The 23,853-nt window shown below is 37.1% G+C and overlaps 1 protein-coding gene across 9 annotated transcripts in view; it reads left to right on the top strand.

The window, feature by feature from the left end:
* The window catches only part of CSMD3 (CUB and Sushi multiple domains 3), a 1,302,111-nt gene that overhangs the window by 668,979 nt on the left and 609,279 nt on the right, over positions 1 to 23,853 (top strand). For all 9 annotated transcript variants that reach the window (XM_051844773.2, XM_051844775.2, XM_051844772.2 and 6 more), the window contains one exon: positions 17,565 to 17,668. In XM_051844773.2, coding sequence (XP_051700733.2) covers positions 17,565 to 17,668 — 104 coding nt within the window. The remainder of the gene's footprint in view (positions 1 to 17,564; positions 17,669 to 23,853) is intronic.

The following is a 23,853-nucleotide window of genomic DNA, read 5'->3' as shown; positions in this document are numbered from 1 at the left end:
GATGTTTCATCCTAAAATGTAATAATGTCTCCTACTTGGCAGAATATATAAATTGATCTTCCCAGTTTTATGGATGGAATCATTTATGGATGGACACCTTAAATTATTCTTGTCTTTTTATGTCAGTATCCCAAAACTCTACTTCACCCAAATGCAGTTCCAGAGTCTTCAAGTCTGGGAGCCTGCTGCACCCTCTGTGGTTAGTATGTTTCCCAGTTTCATACTGACTTATCCATTGTCATATTATATTATAATTATCTGTTTGCTCATCTGTTTTCCTTTTGGCCCTTAAGGAAAAAGCCCAGATTTTGAGAGTTTACATCCTTTAACTTCTAATTTTAAATTTGTTGTGTGAGAGTTTTGCAAATGACTATTTATTGAAATAATGGACTAACTTTTCCTAGGGAAAATGTTTCTTGGTTTATTCCAATGTTTCTTAGCTTTCCCTAGAAACTTCTGTGTTTCTCAGCAGAAAATAGAGAAAATATTCAAAAGGCAAATTTTGTTTGTATTTTCTTCTTCCACTCCTTCCATTAACTCTTCAGTGTCCTTACCAATTTAACCTGCAAATCTTACTTATTTTTGAATAACAAAGAATAATCAGAACTGCAGTATATGATAATCTGGCAAAAACAGTAAAGCATTCACATAAATTATGACAATGTACTTAGAACAGGACCTGGAATATATATGTTCAATATGTTAGCTATAGTATTATTATTTATTATTACTACTGCGTCAGCTACAATTGCAAACATCACTACTACAGCATTCTCAGAATGTGGTAATGCTTATGATGATTCCATCAATGTTTGATCTAAGCATCCTGCTATGCAGATTATACATGCCCTTGCAGTGCAGAACTTGGAGTATACTTGTGGAGATTTATTGCTGATATTAGTCATCAGAAACTATCAGCTGTGAGCTTTGAGAAATTTTACTGAAGAATAGATCATTATCTTAAACACAACCTTAGTGTTACTGGGGGTTACGCTCAGCCTTTTTAGCACTATTTCTGCTCCAGCTCCCAAGAACCTCAGTGAGAGCTGAGTGTAGGTAGTAAACAAAGAGAAGTGTGATGTTGTACCTGTGCTACCAGCACTGGCCTTCTTGGTATAGAAAGTCAACTTGGTGACTGAATTGTCCTGAAACAGCCTGTTATATCGTATGAATATCATAAATTAATATAATTCTGTGTAATCTCTTTGCTCCCTGTTACATACCTACTTTGAATTTCAGACCTTTTTGATCTAACAGCACTACCAACTACAGTGTATGATACCAGTGGAAAAAGTGGAAGGAAGCAACATCTGCAGAAATAGGGTGTGCTAGCTATATTTGTTTTTCTATTGAGACCATTCTTTGGCCTTCTTATATGTGTTCAGTTTGGGATTCTCTATTATCCAAGAGCAAGCATGAAAGACCTCATATATGTTGTAATGCCCAGAAGAATAAAATATTGTAAGTCCTAAACTTTGTTTAGGAAATGCTACATGTTTACTGTATAAAATCTGGTCAATAATAGATTGAAAAAAAAAAAAATTCCCGACTGCAGGAAGCTTCTTCCTAATGGTTTAAACAGATAATGAAAGAGTAAACACAGAAATAGTCACAATTTGAAAGAAACATCCTTAATGGGATAGAGATTCTACTTAGAGTAAAAGCTTCTCTGAGCAAGTGCTATTTAAGTGAATATTAGAGGACAACAAAGACAGCAATACAGAAAGAGAAATATCCAGGAGAGAAGAAAACGGTCCATGTAAAGTATCATGATGAGTAATGTGTTCTGGAGACTATAAGGATCAAAGAGTCCTAAGTCATAACGATAGATGAAAACAATAGATTATATAGATGTTCAACTAAATAAGGCCCACATCATATGGGGCCTTTGAGATTCATCCAAAAATGGAGTGAAAAGCCATTGGGTTTTTGCTGTTTAGGATTACTCCTTATTGTACAACTTGTGTGGTGTGGTGTGGAGGAAATCACTCTGAAGTGTTGTGATCCTTTTTCCCAGTTGGGGCATTTTATGAAGTGGCCTCCACAATTGATGAGTGTGTTCATAGGAGGCAAACGTGGCAGCCCCCTGCTTACACTTGAAAATGTAAACAATCAATATGGCTTCTCTCCGCCATCTGTAGGTCCAGTTGAGGGGATGGAGAAGACACAGAAAGACCATGGCATGCCCAACCTCTCTGCCCATTACCCTACAATTTCTTTTTCTTTATGCTTGGTGGTTCAAATATAGTTCACCAAGTTTCCCTGCCTGCCACTGTCCACAGTTCTGTGGGTTCACAATCTCTCACCTTGTTCGCTGGGGTGGGGGGATGGTGCCTGTCTCCTTGCTCATTCCCTGCACCCCTCCTTCGCTACATGTTGGCCACCTCTCCCTCCTCTCTGCTCCCCACAGCGTGGACATGAGCAGTCTCTGATGGACTCCAGGGCCACTCTGTGTGAACTTTTCACAATTATGCTGCCTGCTTGTATCCCTTTGGCTACCTAACTATCCATTTTTCCCTGTGTGACTTGGAAAGCTCTGCTGCTATACTGCCATCTTGCCCTGGACTCCATTCTTTTTTTTTATTGTATTCTTCCCTAATAAATGGAGAACAATTTGTATCTTCAATACTAAAATAATGCCTGGTAAATGGTAAGATCTTAATCAATGTTTGTAAATTGAATTCATAAATTCAGAGTTTTTAAAGGGGAGTTATATTTTTATTTTCACTTAACATCCAGAACTTAAAATAGTGCCTTGATTACTTAAGTGCAGCTCAGAAAACAAAAAATAGTAATATACATATCTCTCCCCTCTCTCTTCCCAAACACTGGCCCTAAGTGGGATTCATTCATAGACTGGGAATCTTTCTGTGAGTAACTGTGACAGACAGTGGATTCAGTGGCAAATATTTCTTATACCCTTACTTCCTAGACTACTTCATAAATTCCATGTCCATCAAGATAATTTTGTTGTAAATAAGGCCTTCTATGGATATAAGCTCATAACAATTCACTACATATGACTATATGGTTAAAGAAATTACATAAATAAAGTTAAATACAAAGTCCAAAAGGACTGGAATTAGAAAACACCACATCGTTTTTTGTATATAAAAGTGTATAGTGTCTTATTCTTACTAACATGGTTGTATCTCTAATCATGTTGAACATTTCTTTAATTTTCTCAATAAAACCTGGAGATAGAAATTTTACATATATGAGAAATGGTGACTTGATCAGCCCTCACCCTGACTGTTGATGAGCAACTTAATATGTTATCCCTCTTAGTATTTTTTGTTTGTTTGTTCTACTTAATACTTTTGGTTGAATACTGTAACACAATTCTTCTTAAGTGCTGAAACTTAACTGAAAAGTGATCACTGTTAAATATAAGAGTGGGAATAAGAGAGGGAAGAGATGTGCAATTCGGGACATGTTCAAGCTGACTTACCTCAAACGGTAGAGTTAGAAACTTACCAGGGGATTCCAATTCAATCCCATCAAGGTGGCATGTACCAATGCCATCTCACTAGTCCCAGTGATCAATTTCTGTTCACAATTGATCATAATGATAGGACTAAGAACCAAAAGGATCATATAAACAAGAATAGTGTCTGCAAATACTAGCTGATAGAATCAAAAAGGGAGAGAATGATCCAACATGGGAAGTGAGATACACAGCAGACCCATAGAATGGCAGATGTCCTAAACAGCACTCTGGCCTCATAATCAGCCCTTAAGGCATGTGGATCCGGCTGAAATGCCCATGAGAGTATTTCAGGCATGGAAAGCCAAGACACTCTGGGGAAAAAAAAAAAAAAAAAAACCTAAATGAAAGATCTCCGCGAGTGAGATCCCAGTGGAAAGAACAGGTCATCAAAGAAGGAGGTACCTTTCTCTGAAGGGAGGAAAGAACTTCCACTTTGACCATGGCCTTGTCTAAATATGATCAGAGTTGGTGAAGTCAGGGGCCTTCCATAGCCTTGGCGACTCATGACAAGAGCCTAGGGTGATTACTGAGGCCATAAACAAGAGTGTCAATTTGTTAAGTCAACAACAGGAGTCACTGTGCACTTACTCCTCATGTAGGATCTCTGTCCTTAGTGTGCTGTACATTGAGATTTAATGCTATAACTAGTACTGAAACAGTATTTTTCACTTTATGTTTCTGTGTGGGAGCAAACTGTTGAAATCTTTACTTAATGTATGCTAAACTGATCTTCTGTATATAAAGAGAATCGAAAATGAATCTTGATGTGAATGGAAGGGGAGAGGGAGTGGGAAAGGGGAGGGTTGTGGGTGGGAGGGACGTTATGGGGGGAAGCCATTGTAATCCATAAGCTGTACTTTGGAAATTTATATTCATTAAATAAAAGTTAAAAAAAAGAAATTCTACATATAAAAAATAAACATAAATGGATAAATAGAGAGAAAGATATTTTACACCAAAATGACCCTACTATCAATGAAGGACAAAACCAAAAATAATACTTTTCTAATCAAATTCATTTTATTGAGCCTCATGCCTATTTATTTTCCAAATTTTTGTTATATACATTGTTTTGGTTATATACAATGTTTTGGTTATATACATTTTTTAAATGAATACCCTCCTAAAATAAAGAATATCATCTGCAAGAATTTTCTTCAAATATGTAAATTCAACTTGATCATTTGTGTGCATTATAAAGTTTAAATTGTGTACTTCAGTAGTTAGACATGAATAAGTGATGGGAAGGAACAGTTTTGTACTGTTGTGTTAAAGATAATATTTGATGTATATTTTATCTTCTGTAGCTTTTCCATGCAGTGAAGCATTTGTAGTACCTTATTTAATCTGTCACTGTTACATACCAGGAATCCCCTAAAGGCAAAAAACAGTGTAAAGATAACAAAAGGAATAGAAAAATAAAACAAAGCTAAAAGCTTTTATCATTCCATCAATATTTTTCTGTGTCCCCAGGCTGTTCCCCTCCCCTATCTCTAATAAATGAGTCCTAGTAAATATTGAAACTTTTATCCTGAAGTTGGCAACAAAATGGATAAACCTAGAAAATTTTCTGAGCTGGCACTTCTTATTTTTGAGTGGTTTAACCCAAAATCTTGTGATGTATCTTCAGTAATAAAAAAATCTAAGTATGATATTACAGTGTGTAATACTTCTGGAATGTGAGACTAATTATTTCCTCTAAAATTTGATTAGTTTCAAATGAATAAGTAATAGATCTTCATGTGTCATACTTTAAACCTTTTCTGTCATGCAAGGCTTTATATCATGCAGGGTACGTACTTATATCACAAATTTAATGTACACTCAACTTCTCTATTTGTTAGATAGGCAAATTTAAGATGATCATTGACAAAGAATTTATTATTCACATTAGTTTTCTAGGTGGAATATATGGGATACTTATGACTTATCATACTTATATTTTATTCAGGCTGAAATATATGATTTTTAATAAATGTGCTACTTATTCTTCTCTGAATTAGACATTTACAATAAAAAAATTGATATAATAGACCTGTGAAGTAGAGATTTTTGTGTGGACCTCTAAATAGTGCTTCTGTATGTATGAAAAAAGAGAAAGGACAAAATGATTACAGTCATTTTTATTTAGAGTAAATAAATCTTGCATAAGTCTACTGTTTGCTAGCCCTACTTCCATAGTCCAGGTTCAGGTCCTCAATCTCTCTAAACCTACACTATTTTCCTTCAGATCTAGAATGTGCTTGCTGTCAAAGTGGGCTTATCAAAAGCAAATATAACTTGCCAGTATTGCTCCAAACTCATAATTTGTTTATCAAATACAAAATGACATTCAAAGTCTGAAAATGATCTGTTTACTGCCTCCATCTCTATATTCCCTTTTCTACAATGTCATGTGGAATTATTTTCCCTAGGATGTCCTTTATGTCCTTTCCAAATCCCATTCTTACATTCCTTTGCACTGTTTGGAGATTTCCTGCTTAAGGAAATCTTTGCTCTTTACCTTCCCACCAGATTTGGTGGCTCTCATCTCTGTTCTCATGCAGTCCTATTTGTCTGTATCTTAAAGTACTCAGCCTTGGTATTTTGTTTATGTGTTGCCTTTCACATTGGACTATGATCCAAGGTCTGGAAAGTATATATCAAGAAAGAAGTGCTGGGCCGGCGCCACGGCTCACTAGGCTAATCCTCCGCCTGCAGCGCCAGCACCCCGGGTTCTAGTCCCAGTCGGGGCACTGGATTCTGTCCCGGTTGCCCCTCTTCCAGGCCAGCTCTCTGCTGTGGCCCAGGAGGGCAGTGGAGGATGGCCCAAGTGCTTGGGCCCTGCACCCGCATGGGAGACCAGGAGAAGCACCTGGATCCTGGCTTCGGATCGGCGAGGCATGCCGGCTGCAGCAGCCATTGGGGGTGAACCAATGGAAAAAGGAAGACCTTTCTCTCTGTCTCTCTCTCTCACTGTCCACTCTGCCGGTAAAAAAAAAAAAAAAAAAAAAAAAAAAAAAAAAAAGAAGTGCTTTTATCTGATATGAGGTTAACAGAGTACTATGGCATAGAATACCATAACCTTAGCTTATTTATTTTTAAATTTGTTTATTTTAAATTATGCATATATTATGCATTCTAAATTTCCTCAACTGGAAGCAGAAACAGTTGTTAGTATTAGGGTGACTTATCATCCAATCATAATGGGAAAATTTTACTAGCATAGCATGTAGGGGAAACTTCTTTTGAATCTTAGTGTGCTTGGCCAAAAAGAAAATTTCACTTCCTAAGATCTGCTGTGAACAAATGTGAACATTTATTTTAGCATGATTAATTTATCTTAGCTTATAATAAGCGTGATTTGTTGAGGATGTATGATATTTCATATGTATATGTTTTACAAACCAAGTTTAATGTAATACATATTTCTACCTTAGAAAATATTAGTTATAAACATTTTTATGTATTTTAGAGAATTGCCCATAGTAATATAATACAGGGTGACAGAGATGGGACTGAAACTCCGGGGTTTTCCTGTGCCCTTAATTATATTACACCGTCTCAATAATGAGTTTCACTTGGTATTTATGTTAAAGTGTCTGCTCCACTTCCAATCCAGATTCCCTGCTGATGGTCTAGAAAAAGAAGTGGGAGATGGCCCAAATGCTTGGGCTCCTGCCTTGCAAATAGGAGCCCTAGATGAATTTCCTGGTTCCTGGCTTCAGCCTGGCTCAGCTCTGGCCATTGTAGCTGCTTAGGCAGTGAGCCAGTGGATGGAAGATCTTTCTCTCTCTCTCTCTCTTCTCTATGTGCCTCTCCCTTTCTGTAACTCTGCCTTTCAAAAAATAAGTAAATGTTTTCGAAAAAAGAATGCTAAATTTGATTGCACTGAGTTAAAAACTTTGGGGTATCAAGTGATACTGTCAGAGGACTGTAAAGAAAGCCCACATAATGGGAAATATTTTAAAATCATGTATCTGGAGATGAGGGATTAATATTTGGAATGTGTAAAGAACTGCTGTAACTTCACAGCAACAACAGCAGCAACAAATCAACCTAAATTAAAAAATGGAATAAGGATTTAATTAAAAAATTCTCCAGAGGAGCTGTAAATTCCTTTAAGCACAAGGAAAGATGCTCATCATTCTTAGTCATAAGAAAAATGCAAATCAACATTCTAGAGAGACATACTTCATACCTGCTGGAGATGGCTACATTAAACACACACAGGGAGAGAAAATAACAAGCATTGGTGAGGATGAGGAGAAATAGGAATCTTGTGCATTGCTTCTTGGAATATAAAATGTTGGCACAGCTGTGAAAAACAATTTAAACGTTCCTCAAAAAGTTTAATTAGTATATGATTCAGTGTTTACACTTTTAGGTATGTGCCCCAAAGAATTGAAAACCAAAAGTTAACCAAATACTTGTACACCATGTTCATACTAGCAGCATTGATAATAAACAAAAGATGGAAACAACTGAAGTGTTATCAATAGAAGAATGACTAAACAAAATGATATATGCATATAATGCATTATTATTTAACCATAAAAGGAGTGAAGCCTTAATAAAGCTATAGTATGGATGAAACTTGAAGTCTTCATGCTAAGTGAAATAAATCAACCAAAAAGCAAATATTATATGATTCTACTTATATAAATCATCTAGGATAGACAAATTCATACAGATAGAAAGTGGGTTAGAAGTTACCAGGGACTGCTGCAGGGAGAAATGGAGAGTTATAGCTTAACCATTCCAGGTTTTTGTTTGGTGCAATGAAAAACTTGAGAACATAGGGATGATGGTTCAACCAAATCATAAATGTAAATATTGTCACTGAATTGTACACTTAAAATGGTTAAATTGCAAATCATAGGCCAGTATAGACTAAAAGAAAATTAATAAAATTAAGACAATGAATTTGAAAATATGACTAGTATTAAAATGTTTCTAGAAAAGCAAAAGTAACCCAGGTGCATATTGCGGTACAGTGGGTTAAACCACAATTTGTGTTGCCTGTGTCATATATCAGAATGTTCATTACCATGTTATTTTTAGTAGCCAAAAAAAAAAAAAAAAAAAAAGGAAATAACCTAAATCTGTGTTGGCAAGCAATTGTTAATTGAAGTTATCTATATCTAAGTCTATGTAGTACAAACAATGTTTTAAAATTACTATATGGCCATATGGAATATATAATTTAATATTTAACATTTTTTGCATTGGCAATAAAGTTGGCCAAAAATTGCTTTAGTCTATGGTATTATAAAATATTTTTAAAAGAAATAGCATAATCAAAAATTATTTTGCTGTGTAATTCAGGAAAGCTGGTTATAAAATCCTTCATATTTTAAAAAATTATATTTTTAATTTAAAAAACAGAGATACAGATAAAGAGAGACAGATAGGTATTTCCTATCTGCTGGTTCAGTCCCCAAGTGCCCACAACAAAGGCTGGATCAGATTCAAGCCAGGAGATGGGAATCAATCTGCATTTGCCACTTGAGCCATAACCTGTGACCTCCCATGTTGTACATGATCAGGAAATTGCAATCAGAAATTCCCATAGGACTTAAACCCAGGCACTCTGATATGGGATATAGGCATCCAAACTAGTGTCTTAACCACTCCACCAAATGCCTAGCCTGAAATTCTTCATTTTAAATAATTTTATAACAAAATAATTAGTGATGAGTATTGCCAGGGATTTTTTTCATTTGTTCTAGTAATATTGATAACCTCATGAATTCATTTTCTTTATGAGGTGATAAATAATAATTTATTTTGAATTATTTTTTGTTCAAGGCATGATTGTATGTAGGACAATATTTACATAATTTCTTTCTGTATTGATTCTTATTTACAATTTTTATTATGTACGTATTAGTTTCCTAATGTAACAATTACAGTTTAAATTTGAATTTTGCATAAGTATATAGCAATGTATGAACACATGAGTATATATGTTAGTAAAAAATAATGTTAAATTATTTATCATGGTATAATGTCTCTCTCAAACTATGGTGTCCCCAGCTATTCTAGCACAGTTTAGTATATTTAATGGATTCTGTTACCAAAGGATATAAAAAATAAACCTGTTACCATTAAATCTGATGCTATAGATTCAAATTTAGCTCTAAAATTTTTTCAGCTTCACTACTTAGTAGAAATAGTACACACTTTAGCTACTTGGGATTGTACTTTGTGAAGCTACTGGGATCCAAGAAGGGGAGCCACATTGCCTCCCTCCCTTACTCCACCCTTGTAGCCAGGCTGCACTGCAAAAAGTTGAACAACTGACTTTTGTACCACTGCTACCAGAATCAAATCAGAGAGTCAAAGGGCAACTTGTCAGGTAGAGGACAGATCCCCCTGCATTCTGCTATGGTGGGAGTTTGGGGTCATTAGCCCCAGAGCTAAGCTTGCCCACTCTACATGTGCAAGAGGGATTCCCCTTAGCTTCTAGGGACTAACACCAGTAGCAGCTCATAAAAATTCTACTCCCACTCTGGGGGATCTGGGCAATAACCCCACTGCACTTTGTACCACCAGAATTGTAACAATCCGTTCTAATTTTCTCAATGCCACTGGAATCTACCCAAATAGATTGAGGGAAGGATCTACCTGCATTCCACCTCTGTGGATCCATACCTGCAGAGCAAAATCTCCTGTATACCTTGGTTTTATACTGTGGGACTGGAGAAAGTTTCACTCTACATCCCCCAGTCTCAGGACTAGGGTTGTTGGTATTATAATACTCAGAACCACCTGCTCTCTCCTAACAAGATTCGAGGAATGGCCTATCCACAGGATACAGTCCTAGAGTCACAGCAGTTGGTTCCACAAGCTCCAGTATCACTCGGGCTTTCCAAAGGGACAAGGAGACAGCCCTCTTTGTTATCTGCAGCACAAAGAACAAGGCCCTGGCTGTCACAATCCCGAGCATGACTGATACTGAACTCTGTGGACTGAAGATACATGGCCTAGGAAACCCACATTAATCTCAAAGTCACACTTCTTAACCTATGAACTGCAGCAGACTAGTGTGCTACTTATTTATTTATTTATTTATTTATTTATTTTTGACAGGCAGAGTGGACAGTGAGAGAGAGAGAAACAGAGAGAAAGGTCTTCCTTTTTCCATTGGTTCACCCTCCCAATGGCCGCTGCAGCAGGCGCACCACAGTGATTCAAAACCAAGAGCCAGGTACTTCTCCTGGTCTCCCATGCGGGTGCATGGCCCAAGGACTTGGGCCATCCTCTGCTGCCTTCCCGGGCCACAGCAGAGAGCTGAACTGGAAGAGGAGTAACTGGGACAAAATCCGGCACCCTGACTGGGACTAGAACCCGGGGTGCCGGTGCTGCAGACGGAGGGTTAGCCTATTGAACCACGGCACCGGCCGAGGACAGGCTTTTTTAAAATAATCCAATCAGAGAGATAGAGAGAGAAGAGAGAGAGAATAATAAAAAAGAATGAGAAAATATATGTGAAATTTGGAAGACCATTAAATGATGAAATATATTATTTAGGTATTCATGAGGAGAAGATAAAGAAAAAGGCATTGAGAACCTGCTAAATGACATAATTGTTGAAAATTTTCCAGGTCTTGAGAGAGACATTGACATCCAGATTCAGGAAGCCCAGAGGGTCCCAAGTAGACTCAACCAAAAAGATCTTCTCCAAGGCATATTGTGATCAGATTGTCAAAAGTTAAGGACAAGTAGAGAATCCTAAAGACAGTAAGAAAAAAGCATCAAATTACATATAAAGGGAAACTAATTAGACTAACAGTAGATTTCCCAGCAGAAAACCTACTGCCCAAAAGAGAGTAGAGTATGATGATATATACAAGGTCTTGAAAGAAAAAAAAAAAAACTTCTAATGAAGAATATTATATTCAGTGAAGCTATCTTTTGAAATCAAATAAAGTATTTTGCAGATAAGCAAAACAGATAATTTACCACAACCAGACCAGCCTTATAAGAAATTCTGAATGGAGTTCTGAATTATAAGTAAACATCATGAAAACACATGACCCAAATTAATTCACTAATAGAGCAAGTAAAATCAGTATTATGTCAGCAATATGACAGATGTTAGTTCTTACCTATCAATATTAACATTGAATGTAAATGGTTAAAATTCACAACAAAAAGACTTAGATGGGCTGAATGGATGAAAAACCAAGACCCAACTATATGCTGTCTATAGGAAACTCATTTCACATAAATAGATACACATCAAATGAAAATGAAGGGCTGGGAAATGATATGAAAATGAAGGGCTGGGAAATGATACAACAGGCAAATGGAAGCCAAACATGAACAGGAATAGCTATCTTCATATCAGATAATACAAACTTTAAATCAAAAACTGTAAAAAGAGACAAGGACATTATATTTTGCTAAAAGTTTTGATTCAGCAAGAAGGTATAACAATCATAACTATATATCCACCCAATACAAGACCACCCAGAAATATACTGCAAATACTATTAGACCTAAAAGGAGGAAGTAACTCCAATTCAGTAATAGTTGGTAACTCCAAAACCTACTCTCATGAATGGACAGGTCAAACAGACAGAAAATAAAGATACATCATAATTGAATTGCAAGACATTTCACTCAAAGGCTACAGAATGAACATTCTTCTCATCAGCATATGGAACATTTTCTAACATAGACCATACATTAGGATGCAAATGAAGTCTCAGTTCATCTAAAAAGATTGAAATTACATGTATATCAGACCACAGAAGAACAAAAGTAGAAATCAACAAGAACAATGGAACACTCCTAAATACATGGAAATTAAGAACATACTACTGAAAGATCAGTAGGTCATTGAAGAAATTAAAAAGGAAATCAAAAGTTTCTTGAAACAAGTGAAAATGAAACACAATGTATCAAAACCTATGGGGTACAGCAAGAGCAGTATTAAGAGGAAAGTTTGATACTTATTTGGCAGGGGAGATACCATGATCATAAAGAGGAAAGTTTATAGCATTGAGTACTTCATTAAGAAAAAGGGAGAATCTCTCAAACAAATGATCTAATGATACATCTTGAAGACTTAGAAAAATAAGAACAAAACTCAAATCATCAGGAGGCAATAAATAATAAGGCTGAGAACAGAAATAAATGAAATTGAAATTATAAAAACAATAAAGAAGATCAACAAAAAAGCTGCGTTTTTGAGAAGATAAACAGAATAGTCAAAACTTCAGCCAGACTAACAAAGAAAATATGATAAAACTCAAAATTAGAGATCAAAAGGGATACATTATAACTAATATCACTGAAATACAAAGGCTCATAAGAAACTACTATGAAAAACTATTTCAATGAAAACCTCAATGAAATGGACTAGTTCCTGTGTACATATAATCTACCAAGATTAAATCAAAAAGATATAGACAATCTAAACAGACCTTTAACAAGCAATGGGATAAAAACAGTAGTTAAAAGTTTTCCATCAAGGAAAATTCCCGAACCTGGTGGCTTTACTGGGTTTTACAAAATATTTAATACTTTTCAAACTATTCCAATGTATTGAATAAGATGGAACTCTACCAAATGCTTTGTATGAGTCCAACATCACTTTGATACCCAAACTGAACAAATATACAACACGAAAATAAAACTACAGACCTATACCCTTGATGAACAAAGGTGCAAAGATTCTCAACAAAGTATCAGCAAAACCAACACCGAAGTCACATAAAAAAAAATCACACATCACGATAAAGTGGGAATTCATGGGTGTTTCAAATTCAGAATTCAATAATGTCATAAATTGCATCAAGAGGATGAAGAACAAAAGCCATATTGTCATCTTAATAGATGAAAAGAAATTATTGGATAAGATTAAACACTCCTTCATGATAAACAAACCTCTACAAATTAGGTATAGAGGGAATGTGTTTCAAAATTACAATTGTTATTTATGACAAACCAGCAGTCAATATTGTACTGAGTGGGGAAAAGCTGAAAACATTTTCCCTTAGATCTGGAAAAGACAAGGATATCTACTTTCACCACTCTTAATTCAATGTAGTACTGGAAGTATTATGAACAATTAGGGAGGAGAAAGAAATAATTGGAATAAAATTTGGAAAAGAGGAAGTCAATTTATCTGTTTACAGATTACATTATGTTGTATTTGTAAAAACCCACATACTCCACACACACACACAAAACTGTTAGAATTCAAAACCATTAAGTGAAATTTCAGGTTACAAAGTAAGCATGCAAGAAACTGGTAATTTTTTATATGCTAACAATGAACTTACTGAAAGTGAATCAAATCCAATTTACTATAGCCACAAAAATAATCAAATATTTAGGAATAAACTTAACCAAAGAAATGAAAGAACTGCACAATGAAAATTACAAAACATTGATAAAAGAAATCAGCAAGGACACACACACACACACACACACACAAAAATGGAAAGATACTCCTTGCTTGTGGTTTGGAAAAATCAATATCATTGAAATACTACCTAAAGTTGGGGCTGGTGCCGTGGTTCACTTGGTTAATCCTCGCCTGCGGCGCCGGCATCCCATATGGGTGCCGGGTTCTAGTCCTGGTTGCTCCTCTTCCAGTTCAGCTCTCTGCTGTGGCCCGGGAAGGCAGAGGAGGATGGCCCAAGTGCTTGAGCCCCTGCACCCGCATGGGAGACCAAGAAGAAGCACCTGGTTCCTGGCTTTGGATTGGCGCAGCGCTGGACATAGGGGCATTTGGGGAGTGAACCAACGGAAGGAGGACCTTTCTCTCTGTCTCTCTCTCACTGTCTACAACTCTACCTGTCAAATAAATAAATAATTAAATAAAAGAAGTATTACCTAAAGTAATCTACAGATTCAGTACAATTCATATCAAAATACCAATGACACTCTTTTTAGAAATAGAAAAGAAAATCCTAAAATTCAGGTGCAATCACAAAAAATGCAGAATAGCCAAAGCAATCCTGAACAAGAAAACCAAGGTGGAGGCATCACAATACCTGACATCAAAGCATACTGCAAGGGGCTAGGGCTGTTAATTTAAGTTGCCACCTGCAGCACTGGCATCTCATATGGAAACCTGTTAAAACCCCAGCTACTCTAGTTGAGATCCAGGTTCCTGCTGGTGCACCTGGGAAAGCAGTGGAAGATGGCTCAAGAGTTTGGGTCCCTGCTACCGATGTGGGATACCCAGATGAATTCCGGGCTTCAATCTCGCCCAGCTCTGCCTGTTGTGGCCTTTTGGGGAGTGAACCAGTAGATGGGAGTGAACCAGCTGATGGAAGATCTCTGTCTCTCTCTCTAACTCTGCTTTTTAAATAAAATAAATAAATGTTTTTTAAAAAACCATACTGCAAAGCAATAGTAATTAAAACAGCATAGGGGGCTAGCGCTGTGGCACAGTGGGTGAAGCCGACACTTGCAGTGCTAGCACCATGTATGGGTGCCAGTTCGAGTCCTGGCTCCACTTACGATCCAGCTCTCTGCTATGGCCTGGAAAAGCAGTAGAAGATAATCCCAGTCCTTGGGCCCCTGCAGCTACCTGGGAGACCTGGAAGAAGCTCCTGGCTCCTGGCTTCAGACAAGCTCAGCTCCAACTGATTTGGCCATTTGGAGAGTGAACAAACAGATGGAAGATTCTCTCTCTCTCTCTCGGCCTCTGTCTCTTTATGACTCTACCTTCTAAATAAATAAATAAATCTTAAAAGAAAGAAAAGAAAAAAAAACACAACATGGTACTGACATAAAAACTGACACATAGATCAGTGGAACAGAATAGAAAGCCCAAAAATGAATCCACATTCATATAGCCAACTGATTTTTGACAGAAGTGTCCAGACCATACACTGGAGTAAGGTAATCTCGTCAATAAATTGGTGCTTGTAAAATTGGATGCAAATATGTAGAAGAATGAAATTAGATCCATACCTCTCACCACATACAAAAATCAATTCAAAATAGTTCAAAGACCTAAATTTAAGACCTGAGACTCTGCAGTTACTAGAAGGAAATACAGGGGAAACACTCTTAAGACATTTATTCATTTGACAGCTTATAGGATAAGAACTCCAAAGCATAGGGAAACAAGGCAAAACTAAACAAATGGTATTATATCAAATATAGAAGCTTCTGTACAGCAAAAGAAATGATCAACTGTGTGAAAAAAATGTGCACGCTTCCTATCTGACAAAGGATCAATATCCAGAATATATTAGAAACTCAAAAAACACAACAAAAGCAAAATAAAAAACAACAAATCTAGTAAAGAAATGGGCAGAAGACTTTGATAGACACTTCACAACAGAAGAAATATAAATGACCAACAATATGTGAAAAAAATGCTCAACATCACTAGCCTTTAGAGAAATGCAAGCCAAAACCACAATGAGATACCACCTCACCCTCAGAAAGGCTGTTACCGGCCAGCACCACAGTTCACTAGGCTAATCCTCCGCCTGCGGCGCCGGCACCCCAGGTTCTAGTCCCAGTCGGGGCTCCGGATTCTGTCCCTGTTGCCCCTCTTCCAGTCCAGCTCTCTGCTGTGGCCCGGAAGTGCAGTGGAGGATGGCCCAGTCCTTGGGCCCTGCACCCGTATGGGAGACCAGGAGGAAGCACCTGGCTCCTGGCTTTGGATCGGCACAGTGCACTGGCTGTAGTGGCCATTTGGGGAGTGAACCAACGGAAGGAAGACCTTTCTCTCTGTTTCTCTCTCTCTTACTGTCTAACTTTGCCTGGCCAAAAAAAAAAAAAAGAAGAAATTCTACCATTTGCATCAAAGTGGATGGAACTTGAGGACATCATGTTGTGTGAAATAAGCTGGACACGGAAAAAGAAATACAGCTAAAATTAAAAAGAAAAGCAAAAACAAGAAAGAAATGCCTGAGTATATCAGTTGGCTATAAATATAGCTTTGTCAAACTTTGTTTTGTATTTTTGTCAAACCAATGATTATGAATGTTATACTGCTAGAGTTTTAATGATCTGTGATTATTTTAAAATTTACAGCAACTGGTGGAAAAAAATCATCTTTCATTGAATTATTGTTTATAGCCCTTGCCTATTTTACTGCTGAACTAGGGTCTCTTTTTCGTTCTGTTTTGTTTTGTTTAACTTGTTAAGATCTTTATTTAGTTGAGCATTTAGCCCCTAACTGTAATGTTAATTAAAAATATGTTATCTTGGGGCTGGTATTGTGGCTTAGCAGGTAAAGTCACTGTCTGTGATGTCGGGCACCAGTTCATGTCCCCTCTGTTCCTTTTCTGATCCAGCTGCCTGCTAATGGTCTGGGAAAAGTAGCAGAAAATGGACCAAATATTTGAGTCCCTGCCACCCACATGAGAGACCCAGATAAAGCTCCTGGTTCCTGGCTTTGGCCAGGCCCCTCCCTAGCTATTTGTGGCCATCCAGGGAATTAATCAACAGATGGAAGATCTCTCTCTCTCGCTCTCTCTGTTTCTCTCTAACTCTCCCCTTCTCTATGTAACTTTGAGTTTCATATAAATATATCTTTTTAAAAATGTTATGTTAAAAGCTTAAAAAGAGGAGGAAAGGAAAAGGATTAGAAGAAGAGAAGAGTGGCAGGGAGAAAGAGAATATCATTACATTATTTTAATTGTATCTATGCATTGATTCTGTTCTGTTAATATTATATTAACATGAAAACATAACACATCATTAAAAATGAAATAAAAAGCACACCCTTTTTTTCCATGTTAACTTTATAAAGTATGTATGTAAATATATAGAAAACCCCTGTCCAACTACACATACTTTTATAAAGCCTTCTTGAAATATTTTTGTATTAATCATGCTTCAGATGCTTTATATAAGAGTTCTGTAAACAGAAGCCAACACACTTCATTGAAAACTTAATAGAGAAGATATAGTACAGCAAGTAAAACCCATGTGGTGGTATAAAGATTGAATTTTAGTAATACATGGTTTGCTGCCATACTGTAAAATTCAAATATATGTAAATACATTTAGTCTTATGTGCATGTTGAGTGTTTTCTGACATTACTTTATTTTTGTTTTTATTACATGACTCAATATTTAATGTACTGTTTCTGTTTATTGCCAGGTTATCCAGATAAATTTTGAAGAATTTGATTTGGAGATTGGCTATGATACCTTGACAATTGGTGATGGGGGTGAAGTTGGAGACCCTAGGACAGTGCTTCAAGTGTAAGTTCTCAATTTTTCACTTCTTCCTTAGCCTATCAGATGTTTGTCAGATTTTATTGTCAAGTTATTTTTTTCCATTTATCCCTCCCACTACATGAATAGAAGTAAAGAATCTTAGTTATTATCACCAACCTATATATAATCTATTTCTTAGTACTTCTACCCTTTTAGTTCCTTTGACCTCCTATAACAGAATACACTAAATTAGTAACTTACAAACAACAGAAATGTATTTTTCCCCACTCTAGAAGATCCGAAGTCCATGATCAAGGTGCTAGCAACTTCAGCATCTGGTGAGGTCTTGCTCTTCTCTAACAGGATGCTTCTCAAATTAGGATCTTTCTGCATCACTAATGCATCACAATTACCTAGTAATCAAAATATAGATTTCTGGACCTGAGCCACTGAAACAGAATCTCTGGAATCTGGACCCAATAATCTGTTTTAGCTGACTCACCATATGACCCTTATGTACACCAAAGTATGATAGCTAATGATATAAAATTTTAAAAAAATTATTTAGGCATAGAGGCCAGCGCCATGGCTCACTTGGCTAATCCTCCACCTGCGGAGCCGGGATCCCATATAGGCATTGGGTTCTAGTCCCGGTTTCTCCTCTTCCAGTCCAGCTCTCTGCTGTGGCCCGGGAGGGCAGTGGAGGATGGCCCAAGTGCTTGGGCCCCTGCACCCGCATGGGAGACCAGGAAGAAGCACCTGGTTCCTGGCTTCGGATCAGCGCATTGCTGGCCATGGCGGCCACTTGGGGAGTGAACCAACGGAAAGAAGACCTTTCTCTCTGTCTCTCTCCCTCTCTCACTGTCTAACTCTATCTGTCAAATAAAAAAAAATTTAGCATAAAAAACTCCTAGAGATATTGCTCTTATCATGTGTATTTCTCTTACTATGTAATGTACTAAAGGTAAACTACTTTGCTTTTCTTCTGTATTTAATTTTTTTTAAAGATTTATTTTATTTATTTGAAAGTCAGAGTTACAGAGATAAAGACAGAGAACAAGGTCTTCCATCTGCTGGTTCACTCCCCAGATGGCCACAATGGCCCGAGCTGGGCCATTGCTTCCAGTTTACTCAAAGTTACACGAGCTTCTTTGGTAGATAAAAATCCAGTAAGTTCTTTTATCAAAGTGTCTTTTTTACGATTTGTACTTATTTATTTCATTAACAAAGAAGAGATGAGAGAGAGTGAGCAAGAGAGAGAGAGATCTTATTTGTTGCTTCATTTCACAAATTCCCAAAATAGGGAATCCAGGACTCAGGACTCTCCCATGGGAGACAAGTCAATTACTTGAGCCATCACTGCTCCCTTCTGGGGCTTACATTTGCAAGAAGGTTGTGTCAGAAGACAGAGTCAGGTGTTGAACCCAGGCACCTGTTATGTCTTAACCATCATCTGAACTACTAGGTTATTTTTATTTTTTAATTTTATTTTTTTGACAGGCAGAGTTAGACAGTGAGAGAGAGAGAGACAGAGAGAAAGGTCTTCCTTCCGTTGGTTCACCCCCAAATGGCCGCCACGGCCGGCACATTGTGCCAATCCGAAGCCAGAAGCCAGGTGCTTCCTCCTGGTCTCCCATGCGGTTGCAGGGCCCAAGCACTTGGGGCATCCTCCACTGCCCTCCTGGGCCACAGCAGAGAGCTGGACTGGAAGAGAAGCAACCGGGGCAGAATCTGGTGCCCCAACCAGGACTAGAACCCAGGGTGCTGGCTACACAGGTGGAGGATTAGCCAAGTGAGCCACGGTGCTGGCCTGAACTACTAGGTTAAACATAACTTCTCTTCATGCATTTCTATTTTTTAGAAAAAAAATTTGTTTATTTATTTGAAAGGCAGAATTGCAGAAAGAGGTACAGACAGACGAAGAGCTGTTTAATCCACTTCTTTACTCTCCCAAATGGCTGCAACAACTGGCCTGTCTATGGTGCTGGAGCTGAGACTGGGACAGGCCAAAGCCTGGAACTTGGAACTCTGTCCAGGTCTCTCTGCTCTGCTGCCTTCCCAAGCAAATCAGCTGGAAGCTGGATTGGAAGCTGGGACTGGAATCTGTCCTCGTAAGACATACATCATTTCAGGCAGTGACTTAACCTGGTGCTCCACAACTTGGGCCCTTCTCTTAAAGCACTTTTGACATTAATTGAACCAGTGTCTTTTCTCTGCAGCGTAGATGTCACTGGCTAGCAATTTGATTGTTTGTCTGTGGCCTACTGCAGTTCTATTTTGTGCTTCCCAAGGTATGAGTGATAAAGAACCAGTATTTTCAAAGCTCTATATGTTGAGTTACTCATCTGGACTTTTTGTGACTTCATTTTAAACACTTCTTCACTTAAAAATGGTCAGCCTTTTCACAGCATGTTGAGCCTGTCATCATCACATTGGACTAATGTCTTATAGAAATAACCTATAGTTTCTCCTAGATTTCCTTTTGGATTAGTATCTGATGGATTTCATTATACTGTAAGATCGTCTCAGAAATTGCTACAGAGCTGCTATAACCAGTAGAAATGTTTATTTTTGTTTATCAAGTAGTGTGTTTTCTTCTTTTTTTTTTTTTTTACTTTTTTAAAGATTTATTAATTTAAAAGAGAGAGAGAGAGAGAGAGAGAGAGAGAGACATTGAGAAAGGAAGATTTTCTATCCACTGGTCCACTCACCAGAGTGCTACAATGACCAGATCTTAGCCAGAATGAAGCTAGGAGTCAGAAGCTTCATCCAAGTTCCCCACATGGGTGACAGGGGCCCAAGTACTTGAGCCATCTTTGCTGATTTTCCCAGGGAGATGGATTGGAAGTAAAGCCCCCAGGACATGAACTGAGATGCCAGCATCACAGGCATCGGTTTAACCCACTATGCCACAATGCCAGCCCTTGAGTAGTGTGTTTAATAATTGAAAAATCACATATAAAAACTTGAATTTGTGGTTTTTTTTTTTTTTTTACCAACTAGTAACGTAAGGCCTGGACAGTTAATGGCAAAAATTGACTGGACAGTTGCCTATCGTACCCCTGATTGAGGAAGGGTTATAGAGTCTCCCTGACCAATAAACTCTGTATCATTTTGTGCTTGAGATTCTATAATCCTTTGCTTTATCTGCCTGGGTCTATAGCCATTTACATATGTGACACCTAACAAAAACACAGCATTTGGATTTTGTCATCCTTAAATTTGTTTGCTATTTTTCAAATAAAAACGTGTCTATTCCTTCATCTAACACTTTATAATAGTATTAATAGTAGCATATATGGTGATTGATCCTCACATACTTTCTTTCAATGTTTGATAGATCTAATCAGATACACTTCAGAAATGAAATTATAAAAATACATGTAATGCATTTTCTACTTACTTCAGAAGATTATTTGGTTAGATTAAGAAAGTTTACAGGAAAAGATAGGCTGGCTAGTCAGCCTAATGAAGGATATTTCTTAAGAGATCTTTTTCATGTATATGACACAAAATGGAAGTAACTATCAATATTAGATCAAATATTGCAAGTCATCTTGTGCAACTAACATCCTGTATCATATTCTATATACTCCTTTTGCCACTGCCTTTTATAAAAAGGTCTTTGAGTTAATTAATATCACAAAATTATAGCTTGACAGATTGTAAGCAATATATCTTTACAATAATCCAATAAGTCCCAGAAAATATTATCAATGTTATCTTAAATTTCCAACCATTATAAAAATAAGCCAGTACCTTTTTTAGGGATTCAGAGTGATCCATAAAATTAAGAAATGTGTGTTTAAGGCTGGCATCGTGGCTCAGGAGGCTAATCCTCCACCTGCGGCGCTGGCACCCCAGGTTCTAGTCCCGGTTGGGGTGCTGGATTCTGTCCCAGTTGCTCCTCTTCCAGTCCAGCTCTCTGCTGTGGCCCGAGAGTGCAGTGGAGGATGGCCCAAGTGCTTGGGCCCTGCACCTGCATGGGAGACCAGAAGGAAGCACCTGGCGCCTGGCTTCGGATTGGCACAGTGCCAGGTCATAGCAGCCATTTGGGGGGTGAACCAATGGAAGAAAGACCTTTCTCTCTGTCTCTCTCTCCCTCACTGTCTAACTCTGACTGTCAAAATAAAAAAAGAGATGTGTGTTTGAACTTTGTATTTTACTCTATTCAAATATTGGGAAAATTACAGAGTCAACCATTAATTCTGAAATACTGGTTGATGCTCTTTTTACAGAGCAAATCATTATGTTATGAACATGGAATGGATTTTAAGTACTATTTTCTAAAGAATACCTAGTACCCTAATGGACTTGCCTATATTGTCAAATCACATGGTTCCAATTAGACAATCCAGCATGTATTCAGAACTAAAGCTTCATTCTTTGACTATTAATGGTCAAAGAATTGACTGCCCATTCAATAGATCTAAATTGATTCTATTGTGGGAGTATGAGAGAACTGGGAAAGAAAATGAACAAAATCATTAAATCTATCACAAGACTGAGACTAACACACACATATACAGACAAATCTATTCATTTATTTATTTTGTTTATTTGAGAGTAAAAGAAACATAGGTGGAGAGGATAGATATTTACATACATGCATACAAATAGACATACATACATATATAGAAACCTCCCATCTGCTGATTAACTTCCAAGTGCCCACAACAACCAAGGTTGGGCCATGCTAAAGCCATAAACCTCAACTCAATTCTGATCTCTCATGTGGGAGGCAGAGACCCAAGTAGTTGAACCATCACCTGCTGTCTACTAGGGTGAAGATTTGCAGGAAGCCGGAGTTAGGAGTGGAACTGGGACTTGAACCTAGGCACTCCAATATGGGATACAGGCGTCCTAAGCATCGTCTTAACTGCTAGGAAAAAAAAAAAAACTCACCCCTGAGCAAGTATATGCAGATGCAGTCTTTATTTTAATTATTTATATACAGATACACACACATGCACACACACATGTGGGTGTATCATGTGTGTGTGTGTGTGTGTTCTGAGTTTGGGAAATTCAAAATAAAAAGATAGGACAAAGTTCTTTCCTACACTTTTTTAGATAATTAGAGGAACATCCATATGTATTTTAAATATAGTTATTCATTATGTGAAAGCAAAACTCTTCCTTAATCAAAAGAACTGTATAAGTATATGCCACAGTCCAGTTTCTTCATATCTCACTGTTAGAGAGTTCTGAACTTAAGAGTATTCATCTTTGAATTAATTGGCCTCACAAAAACTAATAATTTTTATTAGTGCTTTTTGTTCTCATTGTAAAAGTTTTCATTAAGTACAGATGACACTCCTATTTCCTTTTATATTTGTGAGGGCAGGAGAGGCATGATTTTGGAGATTCTACATTTGAATGAATGACTCAAGTAATAAGTGAGTAAACTCGTGGGGTAATGACTGAAAATAACAGGCCTACAACTGATATTTTGAAGGAGATGATGGTAAAGTTAGCTGGACAACCTAGGATCAGGAAAAGAAGGAACATGTTAATGGGAAGTGCCCTTATTTCTCAAGTGACTTATCAATGAAAGTAGCTTTATCTTATATTCTGGAGTACAGTATTTTACTTCTAATAGAATGTGAGAAAACAATATTACATCTTTCCTAATCTTACTTTACTGATGTCATATTATCCTTTGTTTGTGTAGTACATGTAGTTCATCATTTGTATTTCTTTCACTCTGAGGAGTTATATTAATTTTGAAAATATTCAATAATTACTAAATATATTCTGTTTCTCTCTTTATAAACATAGAGTATGTTTCTCAAATTTGCTTTTCTGTCTTAGAAGCAAAATTCACTTCTTTGAAAATATGACTCTTTTCTTTGAGTAAGAATGACTACAACAGAACTTGCTCATGCCCACCTCCTAGATGTCTTCAAATAGAAGCTGGCTGACTAGTTAACAGAGATTTCATAGACTTTGAATTAGATCAAAAGTTGCTTTAAACTTTAAGACACTTTGATAAGAGAACTTACTGGATTTTTATCTACCAAAGAAGCTCGTGTAACTTTGAGTGAACCGGAAGCATCATTCTTAGGAAGTTTAACTTTTTAAATGGCAGGCCCACCCATGACATTAGAAGAGCCTAGAAAAAAATGCAAAAAGAAACTCACATATCAAATGTCTAAATATTAAAAGTTATAAATCAAGCTAATTACTGTTAAATATAACCCTCACCACCATCCTCCCTTGACAAATAT

This window comes from Oryctolagus cuniculus, chromosome 6 (genome assembly GCF_964237555.1).
Source record: "Oryctolagus cuniculus chromosome 6, mOryCun1.1, whole genome shotgun sequence".
Classification (NCBI taxonomy): Eukaryota; Metazoa; Chordata; class Mammalia; order Lagomorpha; family Leporidae; genus Oryctolagus; species Oryctolagus cuniculus.
This window is presented reverse-complemented; position numbering and strand designations above follow the sequence as displayed.